Source organism: Copadichromis virginalis, linkage group LG4 (genome assembly GCF_057382275.1).
Source record: "Copadichromis virginalis isolate Kocher_CV1m ecotype Utaka linkage group LG4, C_Virginalis_male_GT1.1, whole genome shotgun sequence".
Taxonomy (NCBI): Eukaryota; Metazoa; Chordata; class Actinopteri; order Cichliformes; family Cichlidae; genus Copadichromis; species Copadichromis virginalis.
The window spans coordinates 28,481,243-28,496,498 of NC_140621.1; the positions used below are offsets into that span (position 1 = coordinate 28,481,243).

Below are 15,256 nucleotides of genomic sequence, written 5' to 3' on the forward strand. Positions count from 1 at the left end.
CTCACTGCGATTCTAGCTTTGAAACAGCAGAGTTAAATTCACTGGATGTGTAAACACAGCAAGATATCTGGGGCTCTTATGCAAGTTCACTTTCACCCCTGGTTATACAGGACACACTGGGAAAAATCAAATTAAATGAGTTTTTCTAAGAAGAAGAAAAAAAGAGACAAAGACAAATAAAGAGTTCTATTATTACCCTGGGCTGTTGAAGCCCCCTGCTCCCCCTTTATACAACGAAAGCATGTGAATAGAGAACATTATGTTCCTCAACCCAGAGTGGTGGACGATGTTTGTAGTCAGGCTGCTCACGTTGCCAAAAGGATGTCTTAGACTTTGTCTTGGCAAGTCAAACTAAATTGGCCAAAAGTAACTAAGTACATTTATCAACCACTAAAATAAAAAAAAAAAAAGTGGTTTAAATAGAACTTCATACTTCCACCACACTGCAGCCAGTTGCCACAATTAACAGAAAGCATAATCAAAAGTCATTATTATACATTAAGACTTGGATTTCCAAGATATTCTACCAAAGATCAACAAAATTATACCACCTTTACCTCAAAAAAATTCACAAGTGCACTCAGTAACTATATGATTAACAGGCTATTTTACATAAAGTACTCGTTATTTTGATGTCAATACTTTTTTACTTTGAGTACGATTTTAAAAAGGATGACTTCTACATATCACAGATATTTGCTTCAGATAAAGTTAAACAAAATCTTTCAAAATGGGTCAGGACACAAGTGGATACTTCTTTTTGGACTCATTATAGAATAACATCCTTTAAATCATCATGGTTGTGTTTAAGAAGGGGCCAGTTAAAACATATGTTTTCAGTTCATCAGTGCACTAGCAGATACATTTCCTTATGACAGGTAGCATCATTGGTCAGAAAGTACTATAATAAAACCAGCTGTCCAAATATTTAGTCAAAAGCAACTTTAGGGGTCTTTATTAGCTCTAGAGTGATCAAATCAATTCTCCTTTTTTATGAACCATCTCAGCTGCATATACTACCCAATAGTGCCACCTAGAGGAGGTTTAAAGTAAAACAAATCATTATACATATAGTTTGAGATTTTATGTAAAGTGTTTCTAAAAACTTTAAAGTCCATACATTAAGTTTGGCATGATTGAGAAAAAAAAAAAAGTCAAAATGTATTTCTAAATACACATTTAAAAAAGGTAACTTTTGTATGTAGCACTTTATAATAATTTCACTCTATTAGGGCATTATTACGGTATTAGCAAATGGTTAATTCGTCATTTATATAGCATTATTCCCTCTTGTTATGCCATTCATTAAGATGTATTATGACTGATATGATTATACTAGCAGTGATGTAGCAGCAGTGATAGCTATAGCTGTATATCGTGTAACAGTAACAGATGGATAAACATACATAAATAGCATATTAAGGATGAGTAATGATATATAAATGATGACCTAAGCACTTACTAACAAACTTAATAAAGTGCTACCTTTTTGTTTTTGCTCTACTGCTGCAGCAGAAAGTAAGATAAGCAAAAATCAAGCCAAACACCACATTTTAAAGCCTTTCCCACTTTATTGTTCGTGTGATGCTTAATCCTTTCTGACAAGATCATGTCTGCTGTATGTGGTTCTTACTGCTTTCTAACTGTGTCAAATCAAAAACAACTGAGCATAAATGAAAACATAATACAGGACCCAAAATCTAAAGTGAGACTGATAATGTGCAATGATTTCAGTGCAACATTTCTACAGAAAATCCACCTACTAGGACACCTATAGATTCCCCTGTTGTCACGTAGATCGTCAGAGAGAACAGAGACAAAACATATCAATGGCTCAAATGGATGAAAAAGTCTTTTCATTTGCAAAGAACTGGTTAACATTCCCTTCAGAGCTATAGAGCTCTGTGTGAGGTTAGTATGCATTTTCTTTCTTATTAAACCAAATAGATGAGCTGTGCAGTGCACAAGGTTTTGACTGAGAAATGATTCTGAAAAGCAAAGAAAATTAGAATATAACAATACGAAGACATACAAGAAAATCAGAAAACAAGTCTGTCATCCCCTAAATCCATCAGCAGCAGATATGAACTTTAAACATGGTGTATATGGTACATAAGTTGCAGTGCAATAAAGGGAGAAAAAAACCCAAATGCATAAATAACATTTAACTAAATAAAACATAAAATAAAAAGGCCCGACTAAAAGAAGACAACAGATTAGAATCAAGGCTATTAAGGAATGAATAAATAATTATGTTTGAATACATATTCCAGGTACCAATTCTAGTGGGAAGTTTAAAACACAAGACACGATGACGAGTGACTAAGTAAATAGTATGTAGTAGTTATGTAGCTATGGTAACAAGTAGGTGGAAACTGCATCACACAAAAAAATATCACTATTCACCACCACACAAATTCAACAGATTAGAGGCATGAACAGAGGAAGAGGATTTGTTCAGTCTTCAGCTCTGCCGTCCAGGATGCTTTCAAAGTTGAAAGGTAGGAACTTAAAGCCGTTGCCTGAGTAAAACTTGTTTTGGAACTCCACCCTACGATTAAAGAAATCAATAAAAATCAGTCTGAAAAAAAGACATATATACTTTCATACAATAACCTTGTCGTGCATACAGTGACGATAGTTGGCAGCTTGGTTAATGCTGAGCAGAGCAGTAGCGGCTGATGCCCCCTGCTCTTCATTCCACAGTCTGCACACACCTGCATAAGCTCATGTCTACATCCTGGGACAGACACCTAAGCCTCTTCCCTTCAGGAAAATGATCAGGGTCTATTTTTAAAAAAGGCCAATGCTCAGTGATGGCTGGATGACCTTTTAGCTGAGTTGCCATGGATAGCATTCATTCCAAAGCCCGTCTGGTGTGGCAAGAAGAAATATGTAGTATTACATATTGCACATTGTGCGTATCAGTTTTGTCAGTTTGATGTTCAGTAATTACATGGTTTCCAGATATCACTGGAAATAAAAATATTTTGATTGGGGGAGGGGTCGTTTAGTTTCCCTCGCTTAAAATGTAAACAGACTGTCCATGAAGACAATTTGTGAAAGCACGCTCAGCCAGCATTCCTGTGGAAAGGACAATTTCGTGAAGGCCGGCTGCAACACAGACGTGCTCTGTGAATGTGCCGGTGAACTATAAAACCAGCGTGACATTTAGCAAAGCCAGACAAAGACATTTATGAGGAGGCAACAAAGGCTCATCGGTGCCGAGCCACAGACTGTTATGCATGCCACACATAGAGCATAAATGAACAGCACCACATTGACAAGAGCAGACTTATTCCAGGACAGAGGCCAGGAGAGATGATTGGAAAACCAGTTTGTTAACTTGAGCACTTGGGATGGTCACTGAGACATTAATTGTAGCCTGCAGGTGGAGCTAGAGCTTTGCTTTTGTAGCAATGACAGTAATTTGCCTTAAGGAGTCCTATCCTTCAACACTAACAAGTTTTCACAAAGGTATTAGTGTATGTTTAATATCAAACCCAAGCAAATACATATACAAATCCTAAAAAACAACATTAAAACTAAACTTACCAATGCAGTCGCAATGCGTGCAGAAACGCTGACAGCCCTTCCATAATGAGAAGAATAACAACTGTGAGAACAGCGAAGAGGTAAAATACTATGGCCAGAAGGATGAAGCCTCCAAGGCTGCGAGAATAAAGGCCTATGCGCATCACCATGGACCACAGCACCTCTGACAGCTCTGTGAATAAGAAAGCACATACACACCAACTTTACTATTCTGATTCCTTTGAGAGTCAAAGCATTTAGGTGTTAATACAGTGAGCCATTTCTCTTACTAAATAACTGAATACTGCAGGTGAAGTGACTTACGTGCATGAGCCAGACTGAGGGCCCAAAGCCTCAGATAGGAAGCAGTGTTGGAGATACAACCCAGGCAATACTCTATGGTGTGAATGGCCTGATGCACTGCTACATCCGCAAAGTTAAACTGTGGGTAAAAGTTAGTGGTTTCATTTACTCAGCATAAAAAAAAAAAAAAAAAAAGTAGAAAACAACATCTCTACAACAGGTCCTGAGGTCCACAGAGGAGAAGTCAGCTTTAATGTGTCACCAATGATTGAGGGAATTGACAGAAAAGCCATTTTTTGTTGTAGATCATCAACCCCGAAAATAAAAAGAGGTATCATCATCATAAGAACCTGTGAACCCAAAGAGTCAGCTGCCCTCCTGATGCCTCATGCACATCACCAAGACCATAGGGAAGCACTGGCCTACTGGCACCCGCCACATGACGAATCCCTGCCCATTTTCAATAGAATACATTTAGAAGTCCCTGACCAGACCATACAATGACAAACATTCAGACGCAACTAGTAGCAGCAGGCAATGGTTGACAACAAAGCAGGGGCAGTAAAGGAAAGACTTTGAAGACATGTATATTAACATGAGGGGATAGGGTGCAGGTGGATGTGCAGCATGAGCTCCTGTCCTACCTCTTCCTCCTCACAGGCCTTGAAAGCAGGTGACAAAAGGCAACGCTTGGTTATTGACATCACACACACGGACAGGCAAACGTCAATAAACAGGAAAGTAACAAGAGAAACCAGTTAATTATTTAAAAGGAGAATCGAGTGAAACCAACATTAGCGAATGAGCACACTGTGCTTTCAGATCATCTTAAAATAAAACGAGTAATCAGATTACATAAGTAAAATTATGAAGTCCAGGTAAAATAACTCACTACTCGCCATCTGTTCATGGTTGTGTTAAATCCGTGCAGGAATTACAAGAAAATGGATCCATAATGTCTGTATTCATTATTGATGTTGACAGTAAGGGTGGAAATGGAAAAACAAGGCATCAAGTTTCTGTCTCCAACTAAGGTTGAAAGACTAAATTATTCAAAGATGTGAAAAGATCCTTTAACTTGTGCTTCTCCCGAGTTACTCCAGCAAGCTGCTGTCCTGTTGTTACTTATGCTCTGTATGCAATTATTGTAATACAAAAAGACATTAACTTTTGATGTTTGACTTCAGTGTTATTGTGGGAACACATCTTTTACCTCAGGTTCATCCTCAGGTTGCTGTGCGAGCTGGTCATGCTGGATGATTTCAGCCTCATCCTCAGTGGGCCCATTGCCCACCCTGATTCCTCCAAAGTTCTGTGTACCCTGTAACACAGTGAAACGTAATGAGGTAATCTATTTAAATCTATTATAAAAGTATATTGAGTGACTGTGAGCGCGGACTGTTTTATCTTACCAGATGCTTCCGCCACAAATACTGTCTTCGCATAACCAGAGTTTTTACTATTAACATACAGGGGACACATGCCAAGGCGATTACCACCAAAAGGGATTGTATGGCCATCTACAAAAAAAAGGTGGAAAGTAAGTACAAGAGAAAAAAAAATAAGGACAGTTAGATGGATCTCTTCATTCATGACAAAAAGAAAGTTGCAAGTATGCTGATCTCACCTGTCCTCTGTAGAATAGTTTATTATTGGGGTCATTGTAATTGAACAGGAACATGTTAATAAAGGCAATAAGGAGACTGGGAGCATCCCTGGAAGTGCGTGCACCATAGGAGACCCACTTATAAAAGATCAGAATGACTAGGTAGCCAAACAGGCTGGCCATGAAGATAATCTCTGGAATGAAACCCAAGTAAATATTCAGGGGCTTGTTGAAATACCTGAGGAAAACCACAAAAAGAATATTAGAAGTCCACAAATTCAAAAAGAAAAACATAAGAATCAATGCATAATTATACATAGGTATGGAAATCTCACAGGTGGTTGAAGAGACTTAGCGTGACTCCAAACAGCATGTGAATTACCCCCAGGATAACAGACATCTTCATCTTGAAGGAGTTGAGGAATGACAGCTTGTTGACAGAAATGCTCCATATCTGAGACATAATGCAATTACGAATTATAAACTATGCGAGTATTCAGGTTAGTTTATGTCTGCCAATGACTGCTGACTTTTGTGGATTTTTTTTTGTAACTGACAGACAAAATAGCTGACATAGATGTATAAATATGGAGCTCCAAAAGATTAAAAACAAAATGATTTACTGGATCAATGCCAATGGGGTACGGCCCATTGAAGACTCCATCAACTGCTGGGTCCAACTGCAAAACTGTACTGCTATTAAGTGTACCATCCCTGAACAGAATGAGGACAGAGATCAGATTTTTGAGCTTACATACTGAACAAAAAAAAAGAAGTCCCTGTGTTAAAGCTCTTGTCAATTATTACCAGTGACACTTACGTCCAGTTGCCTCCAGCTCTGGAATTGAACATTGGTCTGACACTCCATCCAGACCCAAACACATTTAGGGACTTTGAGAAGCAGTCATTGTAAATAATGCCAGTGTACATTGAGAAGACTCCCATCAGCAGAATTATGTAGCGCCCCCCAAACATCATGTTGAATATCTGTCACAAAAAGATATTGAACTTTCATAAGGAAACTGTGAAAATAAAATGCACGATGTCCTGTGGAATCGGTGCTTGTGTGTCATCGACAAGGGATGGTTTAGGACTAATGAGATGGTAATGATGGGATCCATACCTCATTATCATTCTTCTGTGCCATCAGTCTGCTTTCTCTTAACACAAGGTATAGAGCAGCACAGGTCATGAGTGTCCCATGGCCCAGATCACCAAACATAACCGCAAATAGGAAGGGGAACGTAATGATGGTGTATGGTGCTGGAGACAAGGAGGCAGGCATCATACAAGGGTGGAGGGTGGTGTAGTATGTCAATAAAGAAAGAAAGAAATGAATGAAACATGCACAATGTTCCAACATGGTGATAATGGTTGATGAGGGAGCTGAAGTAAAAGCCTTTTAATTGTCTGTAACTCAATACTTAAGGCAGCTGAGTAAACAGATTATAGAAACCTACTGCCACATTATACAAAAAGGTCCACACAAACCAGCTGGGCATTAACACACAGAATTCATAGTTTGCTTACCTGGGTTAATCTCACGGTAGCTGCCAATTCCATAAGCGTCCACAATGTTTTGGAAGCCTGAGGTGAACTTGTTTGTCTTGTTGTAGGTTGGAGGGGTCTGTTTGGTCTGCATTCTATTGAGGATTGAAGGCACAGTAGAGCCGCTCTTCTCCTAAAACCAAAAAATAAAATAAAAAAAATATGAATGTCATGCAACAAAAGTCCTAACTTTAGATCATCAAGCCTGGAACAATGCAAAACTAGCTATTCCAAGAATCGGATCATGTGCTGAGAGCCATAACGAGTTCTTGTTATTGTTACACCACATGTAGAACTAGACAATATAGCAAAAAGGACTCAACCATAAAACAAACAAAAAAAAAAAAAACCCCAAAACATTTAGTAGAAACTGATTTTTTTCAAACATGAAATCATCTTCCTTGTAAAAACCTGACTGGCTAGTTTACACCAAATATAAACTGCTCCTCTGTTACTCACCGTCCCCCTACGCAGGGCAAACTGAATGGAGTCCAGGTCTGAGATGGGACACCACACCTCAGCAATCAGACACTTCTGAGTGACATCGATGTTGCACAGGTTGAGGGTGTGGTAGATGGCCTTCATCTTCCTCACCTTGATAAACCAAACTCTTATTGTCTTGGCTGCAGCCTGCAGGACCCTCTGCCTGTGGTCCTCAGTCTGGTTAAGCACCTTTAATGACAAACAAGAGCAGTGATGGCCACAGTAGCAATACATTTTTTTTGACATGATCAGTGAGATCATGAAGAATTCTTTTGGCCACATAAATAAATAAATCTATGAATGTCAATGAGACTCTCTAAAAACAAGTCACACAGAAAGCCAACAGCCATTCCTGCCATCATGTTTCAGCAGAAACTGCATCAGTGTAATGGTGGTGCCTTTCTCCAAATCAGACCCATTATTAAAACTTCTGAATATAATTGTTAGAAACTGTCATGTTCTTCACTGACATTTACCATTCATAAAAATACAATAACAGGTGTGTGAAATATAATACCTTGCAACTAGACAGTGTAAATGTGCGTATGGTTTTGTACAGTAAAGGTTACACACATCTCTGCACCTCAATACACATTTATTTTCATTTAGTTTCAAGTTCGAATGCAATCATTTTACTAAAACCAAGGACACGGTTAATGAAACTACTGATTCATTTTAATAATTTTTTTCAAGTTTCTATATCTATCACAATATTACTATAATTTTTTTTGATGACCTTGAAGGTAAAAATCTAACATTAGGGCTGTGTAATATTAAACAGAATCGAAAGAAAACAAAAATAGTATAAATGAATCAGACGTTCCTTTTACTGGCATAAATGGTGAGCAAAAAAGGTCATGCTAAAGAGCAACAGGGTGTCTAATCCATTAAGGGATTCCCATAAGGGAGACAGAATATTCACAGGTATGTTGCTCTATGACTGAGATTAAAAACCCAGCCCATGACTAGCAAAGAGAAGGCTCATATCTATCGCTGTTGTCTCCCACACCCAAATTCTTGCCTGCTATTGAGACAACACTGACATGCCGTTCTGTTACGTGGATCTCATGCCCAAGTAGCAACAAGCATAATCCACAAACACAGAGATTCACATTCCCCCAGCATGCAGAGGAGCAAAGAAGTATCCATTGATTTGTCATGCACAGGGCATGTTGAGTATCAAGCAACTGTCTTGTGCAAGTTTTTTTAGTTTTTTTTTTTTTTTTTAACTTCCTGTGGTTTAAACTGTCATTGTTTCATCAATATCCAAGTACATGACACTTGAACTGTGCTGACACATCAGGTTGACAGAGTGAAGTAGCATGTGGGACCTCAGTGATACCCGAGTCTGTGTAACATGATGTAAAATCCCCATAGCACTGCATGTACAGTGGGTAAAATAAGTATTAAAAATAAACATAAAATAGTGTAATAATTAAAAAAATAACACAGGGAAAAATAAAAGTATTGAACATGCTTGAACTGAGATTTGTTGAATATTTCATATCGAGAAACTGGTCACATGAATTGCTCAGGTAGGATTTTATCAAAAAAAGTCTCTGTACATTTTCCCATTAATCCTTCCTTTAATAATATAAATTTCGCTGTTAGTATGGTGTTTTTGGGATGGTAAGCGGTGCCTTTTGACCTCCAAACATGGTGTGTATTATGGCATCCAAAGAGTTCAGCTTTGGTCTCATCTGGCCAGACTGCATTCTGTCAGTATTTCACAGGCTTATTTTCTTTAGCAATGTAGTCTTCTGTGGTGAGCATGCATACAGGCCACGATAGTCAAGTGCATTATTTATCGTTTTCTTTGAAACAATTGTACCTGCTGATTCCAGGTCTTTGTATAGCTCTCCACAAGTGGTCCTTGGCTCTTGGACAACTCTTCTAATTATGCTTTTTACTTTATGGCCCCAACAGTGCTCACTGCAACCTTCACTAGTTTAGAAATTCTTCTGTAATCAATGGCGTCAGTATGTTTTGCAACAATAAGGCTGCAAAGGTTTTGAGAGAGCTCACTGGATTTACCCATCATGACATGTTGGCATCTTGGTAATGAGACAACGTCTTTTAGGTCATCAGCTGGGATTGAACTAGCTAACATTAATTTGAACTAAGTGGCAGGATTGTTTTCCAACTCTAAGATAAGTTTCCATGCTTTTTTTTTTTTTATACCTTTCTTCCTTCATGTACTCAAAACCTTTTCTACTGTTTCATTTCTCATTATTACACTTTATGGACATCTATGGTTTCATTTCTTTTTATGTATAAAATGGATAGGTTGTTACTGACATCTGGTGAGAATTTCATGTCAATAACCCCTTTAGATATACATTTACTTAGAAAATGAAAACTGATTTGTGTTCAACACTTCTTTTACCTGCTGTAACATTACATGGTCAAAAACCAAGAGGAGTGTCATGTGCAAAGCAAAAGGAAGGAGGGATTCCCTTGAGCCACTTTGGGAGTAGACAACTGTTATGAGGAGCTAGGAAACACTGCACTACTCGCACAAGAAAAACAAAAACGTGGTTTCCTGTTAAAGGACATGTCTCTGCACAGAAAATAACTCACATCCTCATGAGCAAGAGGAGGAAATGTGGTAACGTCTTCATGACAAAGAAAAAATGTCTTGCTGACAGAGCAAAAATGAGAAAAAAAAAAAAAAGAAAAAAAAAAAGAAACAACCAAATGAAGCTTGCTTTTCAGTGTTAGTAAGACAGTTCTGAGTATGTGTATTTACCATTTGCAGGTCATCAATGCGAGCATTCACCCCAGCAAGCATCTCTTTCCTCTCCTGTGAGGTTTCTGGACATGGGTACAGTGTCGCTCTGAATCTAGAAACACATTAATAAGTAAGCAAAAAAAAATCTATTGGTCAACGACACTTCATTAACAGTAGAAATGCAAATTCACCTACCCCTCACAGATTTTCTTCACTCGATTCTTCAGCTGGTCTCCTTGGAAAAATATGATGAAGACAGATTTGTGGACTTGATCACCCTGTGGAAACATCACCAAGTTAAGTTAGAAAACACAAACATCTCAACTACTTTCACAATTGTTTCATTTGTGAGCAGCACTTACCGTAGTTGGGTCTTCCAAAGGATCTTCAATATCTGCCTGTCTCAGGAACACATTACCTCTGCAAACTCTCCATAGCATCCTCTCAAAGTTGGGAATCCGCTCCCTGCCAATGACTCCAGCAACAAATCTATAGAATATGTTAGAAAGATAAATAAAGGAATATAAACACCCTCTGATTAACTTCAAAGACAAGAAAGCTAAAACAATCACTTTTGGGTGTGGACTGAAGGAATTCTGAACTGCAGATAGATTTTGCATGGATTTCTGCTTTAGGTGACCTTGGATGCCTGACTAAGAGGGGCAATCAGAGCTCATCTGTGGGAGGTATTTAAATTGTGCAGTACTTCAAAACAGACTCACCCTAGCCTGAGAGGAGCCACTCTAACGGGCTCATTTGGGTCCAGGAGAATGGATGACTCTTCAAGTAAACTGGGATCCTCCATCTACAGGACAGACAACAAATCATTAGTAACAATAGCAACATAATCATTTCTCTACAGTGTACACACACACACAGACACACGAAAACTGCCATGAAATGTCTCAAACTGCTTTTATTTACAGCAACGTTGACATTCAGATGGGAGCTTAATAAAAAAATAAAAAAAGTTTCTCACTCCAGTTAATGGCTGAACATCTTTTTATCTGGCTTAATGATTCACCTTCATCAAACCTCATAATAACTTGTAAAAGATGACCTAACGTGGTAAGTCAACAGCCAGGTTTGCTTTCAAAGGCAGTGAAGTGAAATAGGTGCTGGCCAAAGGTGAAAAAGCAAGGATTAAGTCTGGCAAATGAACAAAGTGCCTGGAATGAAATCAGTGTCAAGTACTAAACAGCAGGGCGTTTAATGTACAGGAACTACTGTGAATAACCTGTGTAAATGGGTCAGCATGTGAACAGCCATAAAAAGACATGAGTGCAAACACTGCTTTACCAAAGCGTCAATAACAGCAATAAGTGCTTCCGTCTGTATGAAACAGAGACCATACCAGGCAGCCTATCAGCAGACTGTAAGCCATCAATGACTTCCCAATTGCCACAATAAATACATTTCTAAAAGTTAAGTATTGTTTTCACTATAGCCTGTTCTTGGATACAAAACAAAAGCCATTTAACAATTTGCTTCTTCCGATGTTACTAGTTAAATATTTGCTTCTTTTTGATTTACAGTTGGAGATTGTAAATGTAAAAGTCACAATTCCCTTTCTGGCTATGGCAGTGTTATACCGACAGGCTGGAGTGCTGCTGTTTTATAGGCCTGTGTGCAGTTAAGCTGACCTCATCAAAAAATTGTTGTGTGCGACGCAGAATGTGCTTGAGCTCGGTCAGTTCCAGGAAGTTCTTCTTTAGCGCTTCTTGGTTGGTGTTTATTTCCTTCAGTTCATTCTCCAGTTTCTCAAATGTGGCCTATGGAGAAACAATGAGAGGGATTATGAGCTGACTGAAGTAGCAGATGACAGCACTTACACTTATCTTTAAGAAACAAAAATCACCTCCAAGTCAATCATGTCCCTTGGAAAAGGAACTTCTGGGTTCTCTCCTGTATCGAGTATTGGGATGTTAGCCTTCTTAATTTCTTTTTCCACAAACCCTATGAGAGAAATGTAAAAGAAGGTTTTCAGAAGGTGTTTAAAAAAAGGCATACAAGTGAATGGTAAAGCTTGGATAATGAACTACCATCTTCATATAACTGTATTTTAATACTTTAAGGGGTGGAAACTTAACTAATGCAGTTTGGTATAGAAAAATGAACATTTAAGAGCGCTCACTGAGTTTACGATCCATCTCCTCACATCGTCGTACTTCATTGACAAACTTTCTCTGGAACACATTCACATCAGGATTCAGCTGCAAAGGAAAAACACACAAGGTTCAACGAATATAAACAATTCAATTAAAAGAATATAACCAATAGCTGCCATAATGCAGGTTTTTGTAAACACTATTTAGACTTAATATATTCTGTTAAGTCTAAACTCTGTAATGGGTATAGTTTCTTAAACTAATGGAAACAATTTGATGATACAAGACATGCTGATGCACAGAGCTTCTGTGTTACTGTCCATCTTACGCTCAAGAACAAAGCTTCCCTCAGGACTTGTCAGGAATGGCTTTTCTCATGCACGTATGAGGGTCAGCTGTGAGCACATGATGCAGAAGGCATCCACTCTCTCAATAGTGCCACTAATGATGTTGTTTACGTCACCACATGCATGACCGTAATAATTAATTAATGCGACTTTCAGATAGTAGAAGATAATAAAAAGTAATGCTTTAGAAGTTTGATTAAAAAAAAACAGACTTACGTCACGAAACTGGACCATCCCAATCTCTCCCAGTTCACTGACACAACAGTAGGCAGCTTCCGACTGGAGGAAGAGCTGAGCCAGCGTCATCTCTTCACTTCTGAAGAGCTCTCCCATGTTGCTTCAAGATGTGAGCACTCAGCACCCGTGAATCCACAAATCACCTCAACAAATATAAAAGATTAGAGAACGCTAAAGCAAAAAAAAAAAAAAAAAAAAAAAAAATGTAGTGGACCTTAACAGTTCTACATTCTGCACTTTTCTCTGTCACTAATGAGGAAGCCTTTAACAGTGAGGTGTTAGTTTAACACCAGTGTACCAAGTTTTTTTTTTTTTTTTAAAGAAAGAAGAAATAAAAAAGCCAGGCCTCATGCTGATCTCATGATCAGTGCAAGAATGCACTTATGGTCAAAGAGTTTGATCTGGGCTACTGCAACACAATAAGAGGACCTCATTTCTGCTGTAAATATAAAACACAGGTTAAGAGCCAAGGCCATGAGAAAGCACCTCTTAAAGAGCGTTTAGCTAAAACTAAAAGGTATAGATTTTATGCTTTGCAGCTAAGCAGTATAATAACCCCCTGCTGTAAAAAACTACCACACAAGGCTTATGTTTGGATTAAAGGGGAGCATGTGACCTGTAGCTGTAGTAAGCTCCATCACCACTGAGTGTACATGTAACTAAAGCAGGTTTGGAAGCATAAGCAACTACACCTTTTAAACGCCTTGCATTTAGCTCAATAATTAACAGCAGAGGCGCTCAAACACGTCAGACAGGTGGTACAATCACCTGACTACAGAGGCTTCACCCATTACAGCCAAACAAGTCAGAAAGCCTACAAGTAGCTGCTTAGAATAAACAAAACCTTTGTCATTTTTACAAGGTATTGATCCAGCAACACTACCATAACAGAAGAGCCAATTAGCGATGGTGGAGCAATGCAAACACGAGCTGACAGCAGTGCTTAGAGTAGCCAGCGTTACTGGTTAGAGGCGAACTTTAACATTAGTGCAACGACATGCTATTTTACTATTATCTACTGAAATCGGGCTGTCTTAACTTGGATAACAATTAGCCGAATGAGCAGCCGAGCTAACGCTAATTTGGCACACCTGTTGTTCAGCAATTAGCTTCACTTCCTTAGCCCACAAATTAATACATTAGTGTTAGCGTAATATTAACAAAATTGCTTATAACCTTACAAATAGTTGTCCTTACTGTTTACGTGGAGATCGTCTCTTCCTTTTTATCTTACAGTTGCCTCTTTGCTGTTTGTTGTGGACTGCTCGGCCGTTTGACAGGGTTACTCCTCGACTTTCGAAGCGGAAGTGTCCCGGAAACCTATGACGATCGACGACGCCGACGAACCATAACCACGTGATCACTATACAACCACCAGGACTTCGTTCTTAAATCTTTTTGAAACTTTTATTTTGAATGCCCTCGCCGGAAGTATTGACTTTTTTTGACAAATTCCAAAATATATGAATTGAGAGTACACAATTATAATACAAAAAAATGATAGCCTGCACATCAAGAAAACCAAAAGACAGACTTACTTTACAAACGTGTAACAGAGACATCAAATGACATAGAAATTATGACATAATCCTTAAACCCACTCAGATTTTATTCATCACACTATGGTGGATTTCTCCATAATATTTCTACAGAATTTTGAACTGTAGACCTATTTAGAATATGTATATGTATATATAACCATGAATAACCATTAAAACTGTTAAACACTGTCCCCATTTTTGTATAATTATCTATTTCAGGATCAATCAACACTCATTCCAAACTAGTATATACATTCAAAGCAACGACAAGAATTCTTGCATGTGTCAGCTCTGTTTTCCACACTCTGAAAAGCCAGTGGCCCCCACCCCCACCCCTGTCCCAACCCTTCTTTTGAGCTCTCTTTTAATCTAAATTCTAAATGAATTAAATGGATAAATGGATTCTGTTTTATTGTTGCATTATTTTTTTATATTCCGGGCATTTGTGCTTGTAGATAGCCACATAATGTACTCACATTTATACACATTATGTACACATCATTTTTCTCTTCTTACTGACTGCTCACATTGTTTTTAAGTCACACTGTAACTATCCATTCTTGCAGCACTATATTCTATATGCTATAAGCACTTTATCTACCTCTCATTCATGGGCAGTTTAGAATCACCTATTAACATAACATGCATGTTTTTGTACTGTGTGAAGAAGCTGTAAACCCACACTAGGTACTCACAGTTTTTTCTTTGTTTGTTTGTTGTTGTTGTTTTCCAGGATAAAATCTATAAGTTCTTCAAATAAACCCCATTGAGTTTGTTTGGAATGGTTTTGTTTGTTTGTTTGTTTTGTTTTGTTTTTT

At 38.2% G+C, this 15,256-nt stretch overlaps 1 protein-coding gene across 3 annotated transcripts; it reads right to left on the minus strand.

Moving 5' to 3' along the window:
- Positions 1 to 1,546: 1,546 nt before the first annotated feature.
- Positions 1,547 to 14,224, minus strand: atp6v0a1a (ATPase H+ transporting V0 subunit a1a). Of its 3 annotated transcripts, none has more exons than XM_085454703.1 (22): positions 14,095 to 14,224; positions 12,877 to 13,040; positions 12,340 to 12,418; positions 12,064 to 12,161; positions 11,849 to 11,977; positions 10,928 to 11,010; positions 10,568 to 10,694; positions 10,401 to 10,483; positions 10,224 to 10,317; positions 7,451 to 7,663; positions 6,974 to 7,124; positions 6,567 to 6,706; positions 6,264 to 6,430; positions 6,067 to 6,157; positions 5,779 to 5,897; positions 5,465 to 5,681; positions 5,250 to 5,357; positions 5,051 to 5,158; positions 4,482 to 4,499; positions 3,859 to 3,976; positions 3,556 to 3,727; positions 1,547 to 2,551 (listed from the first exon to the last, which is right to left on the minus strand). In XM_085454703.1, the coding sequence occupies exons 2-22, from the start codon at positions 12,991 to 12,993 to the stop codon at positions 2,458 to 2,460; spliced, it is 2,526 nt and encodes an 841-aa protein (XP_085310829.1). In that variant the 5' UTR covers positions 12,994 to 13,040; positions 14,095 to 14,224; the 3' UTR covers positions 1,547 to 2,457. The 3 variants fall into 3 exon arrangements, with proteins under 3 accessions (XP_085310829.1, XP_085310828.1, XP_085310830.1); XM_085454702.1 differs by having other exon boundaries at positions 4,482 to 4,526; XM_085454704.1 differs by lacking the exon at positions 4,482 to 4,499 and having other exon boundaries at positions 14,095 to 14,223.
- Positions 14,225 to 15,256: the final 1,032 nt, after the last annotated feature.

Bases quoted from the DNA above. Each gene is read 5' to 3' on its own strand.
- atp6v0a1a (XM_085454702.1), bottom strand. From the start codon at position 12,993: ATGGGAGAGCTCTTCAGAAGTGAAGAGATGACGCTGGCTCAGCTCTTC. The intron at 6,707-6,973 runs GTAAGCAAACTA...CCTTGTCTCCAG, and splicing joins CTACCGTGAGATTAACCCAG to CACCATACACCATCATTACG. The intron at 3,728-3,858 runs GTAAGTCACTTC...TCTTATTCACAG, and splicing joins CCTCAGTCTGGCTCATGCAC to AGCTGTCAGAGGTGCTGTGG.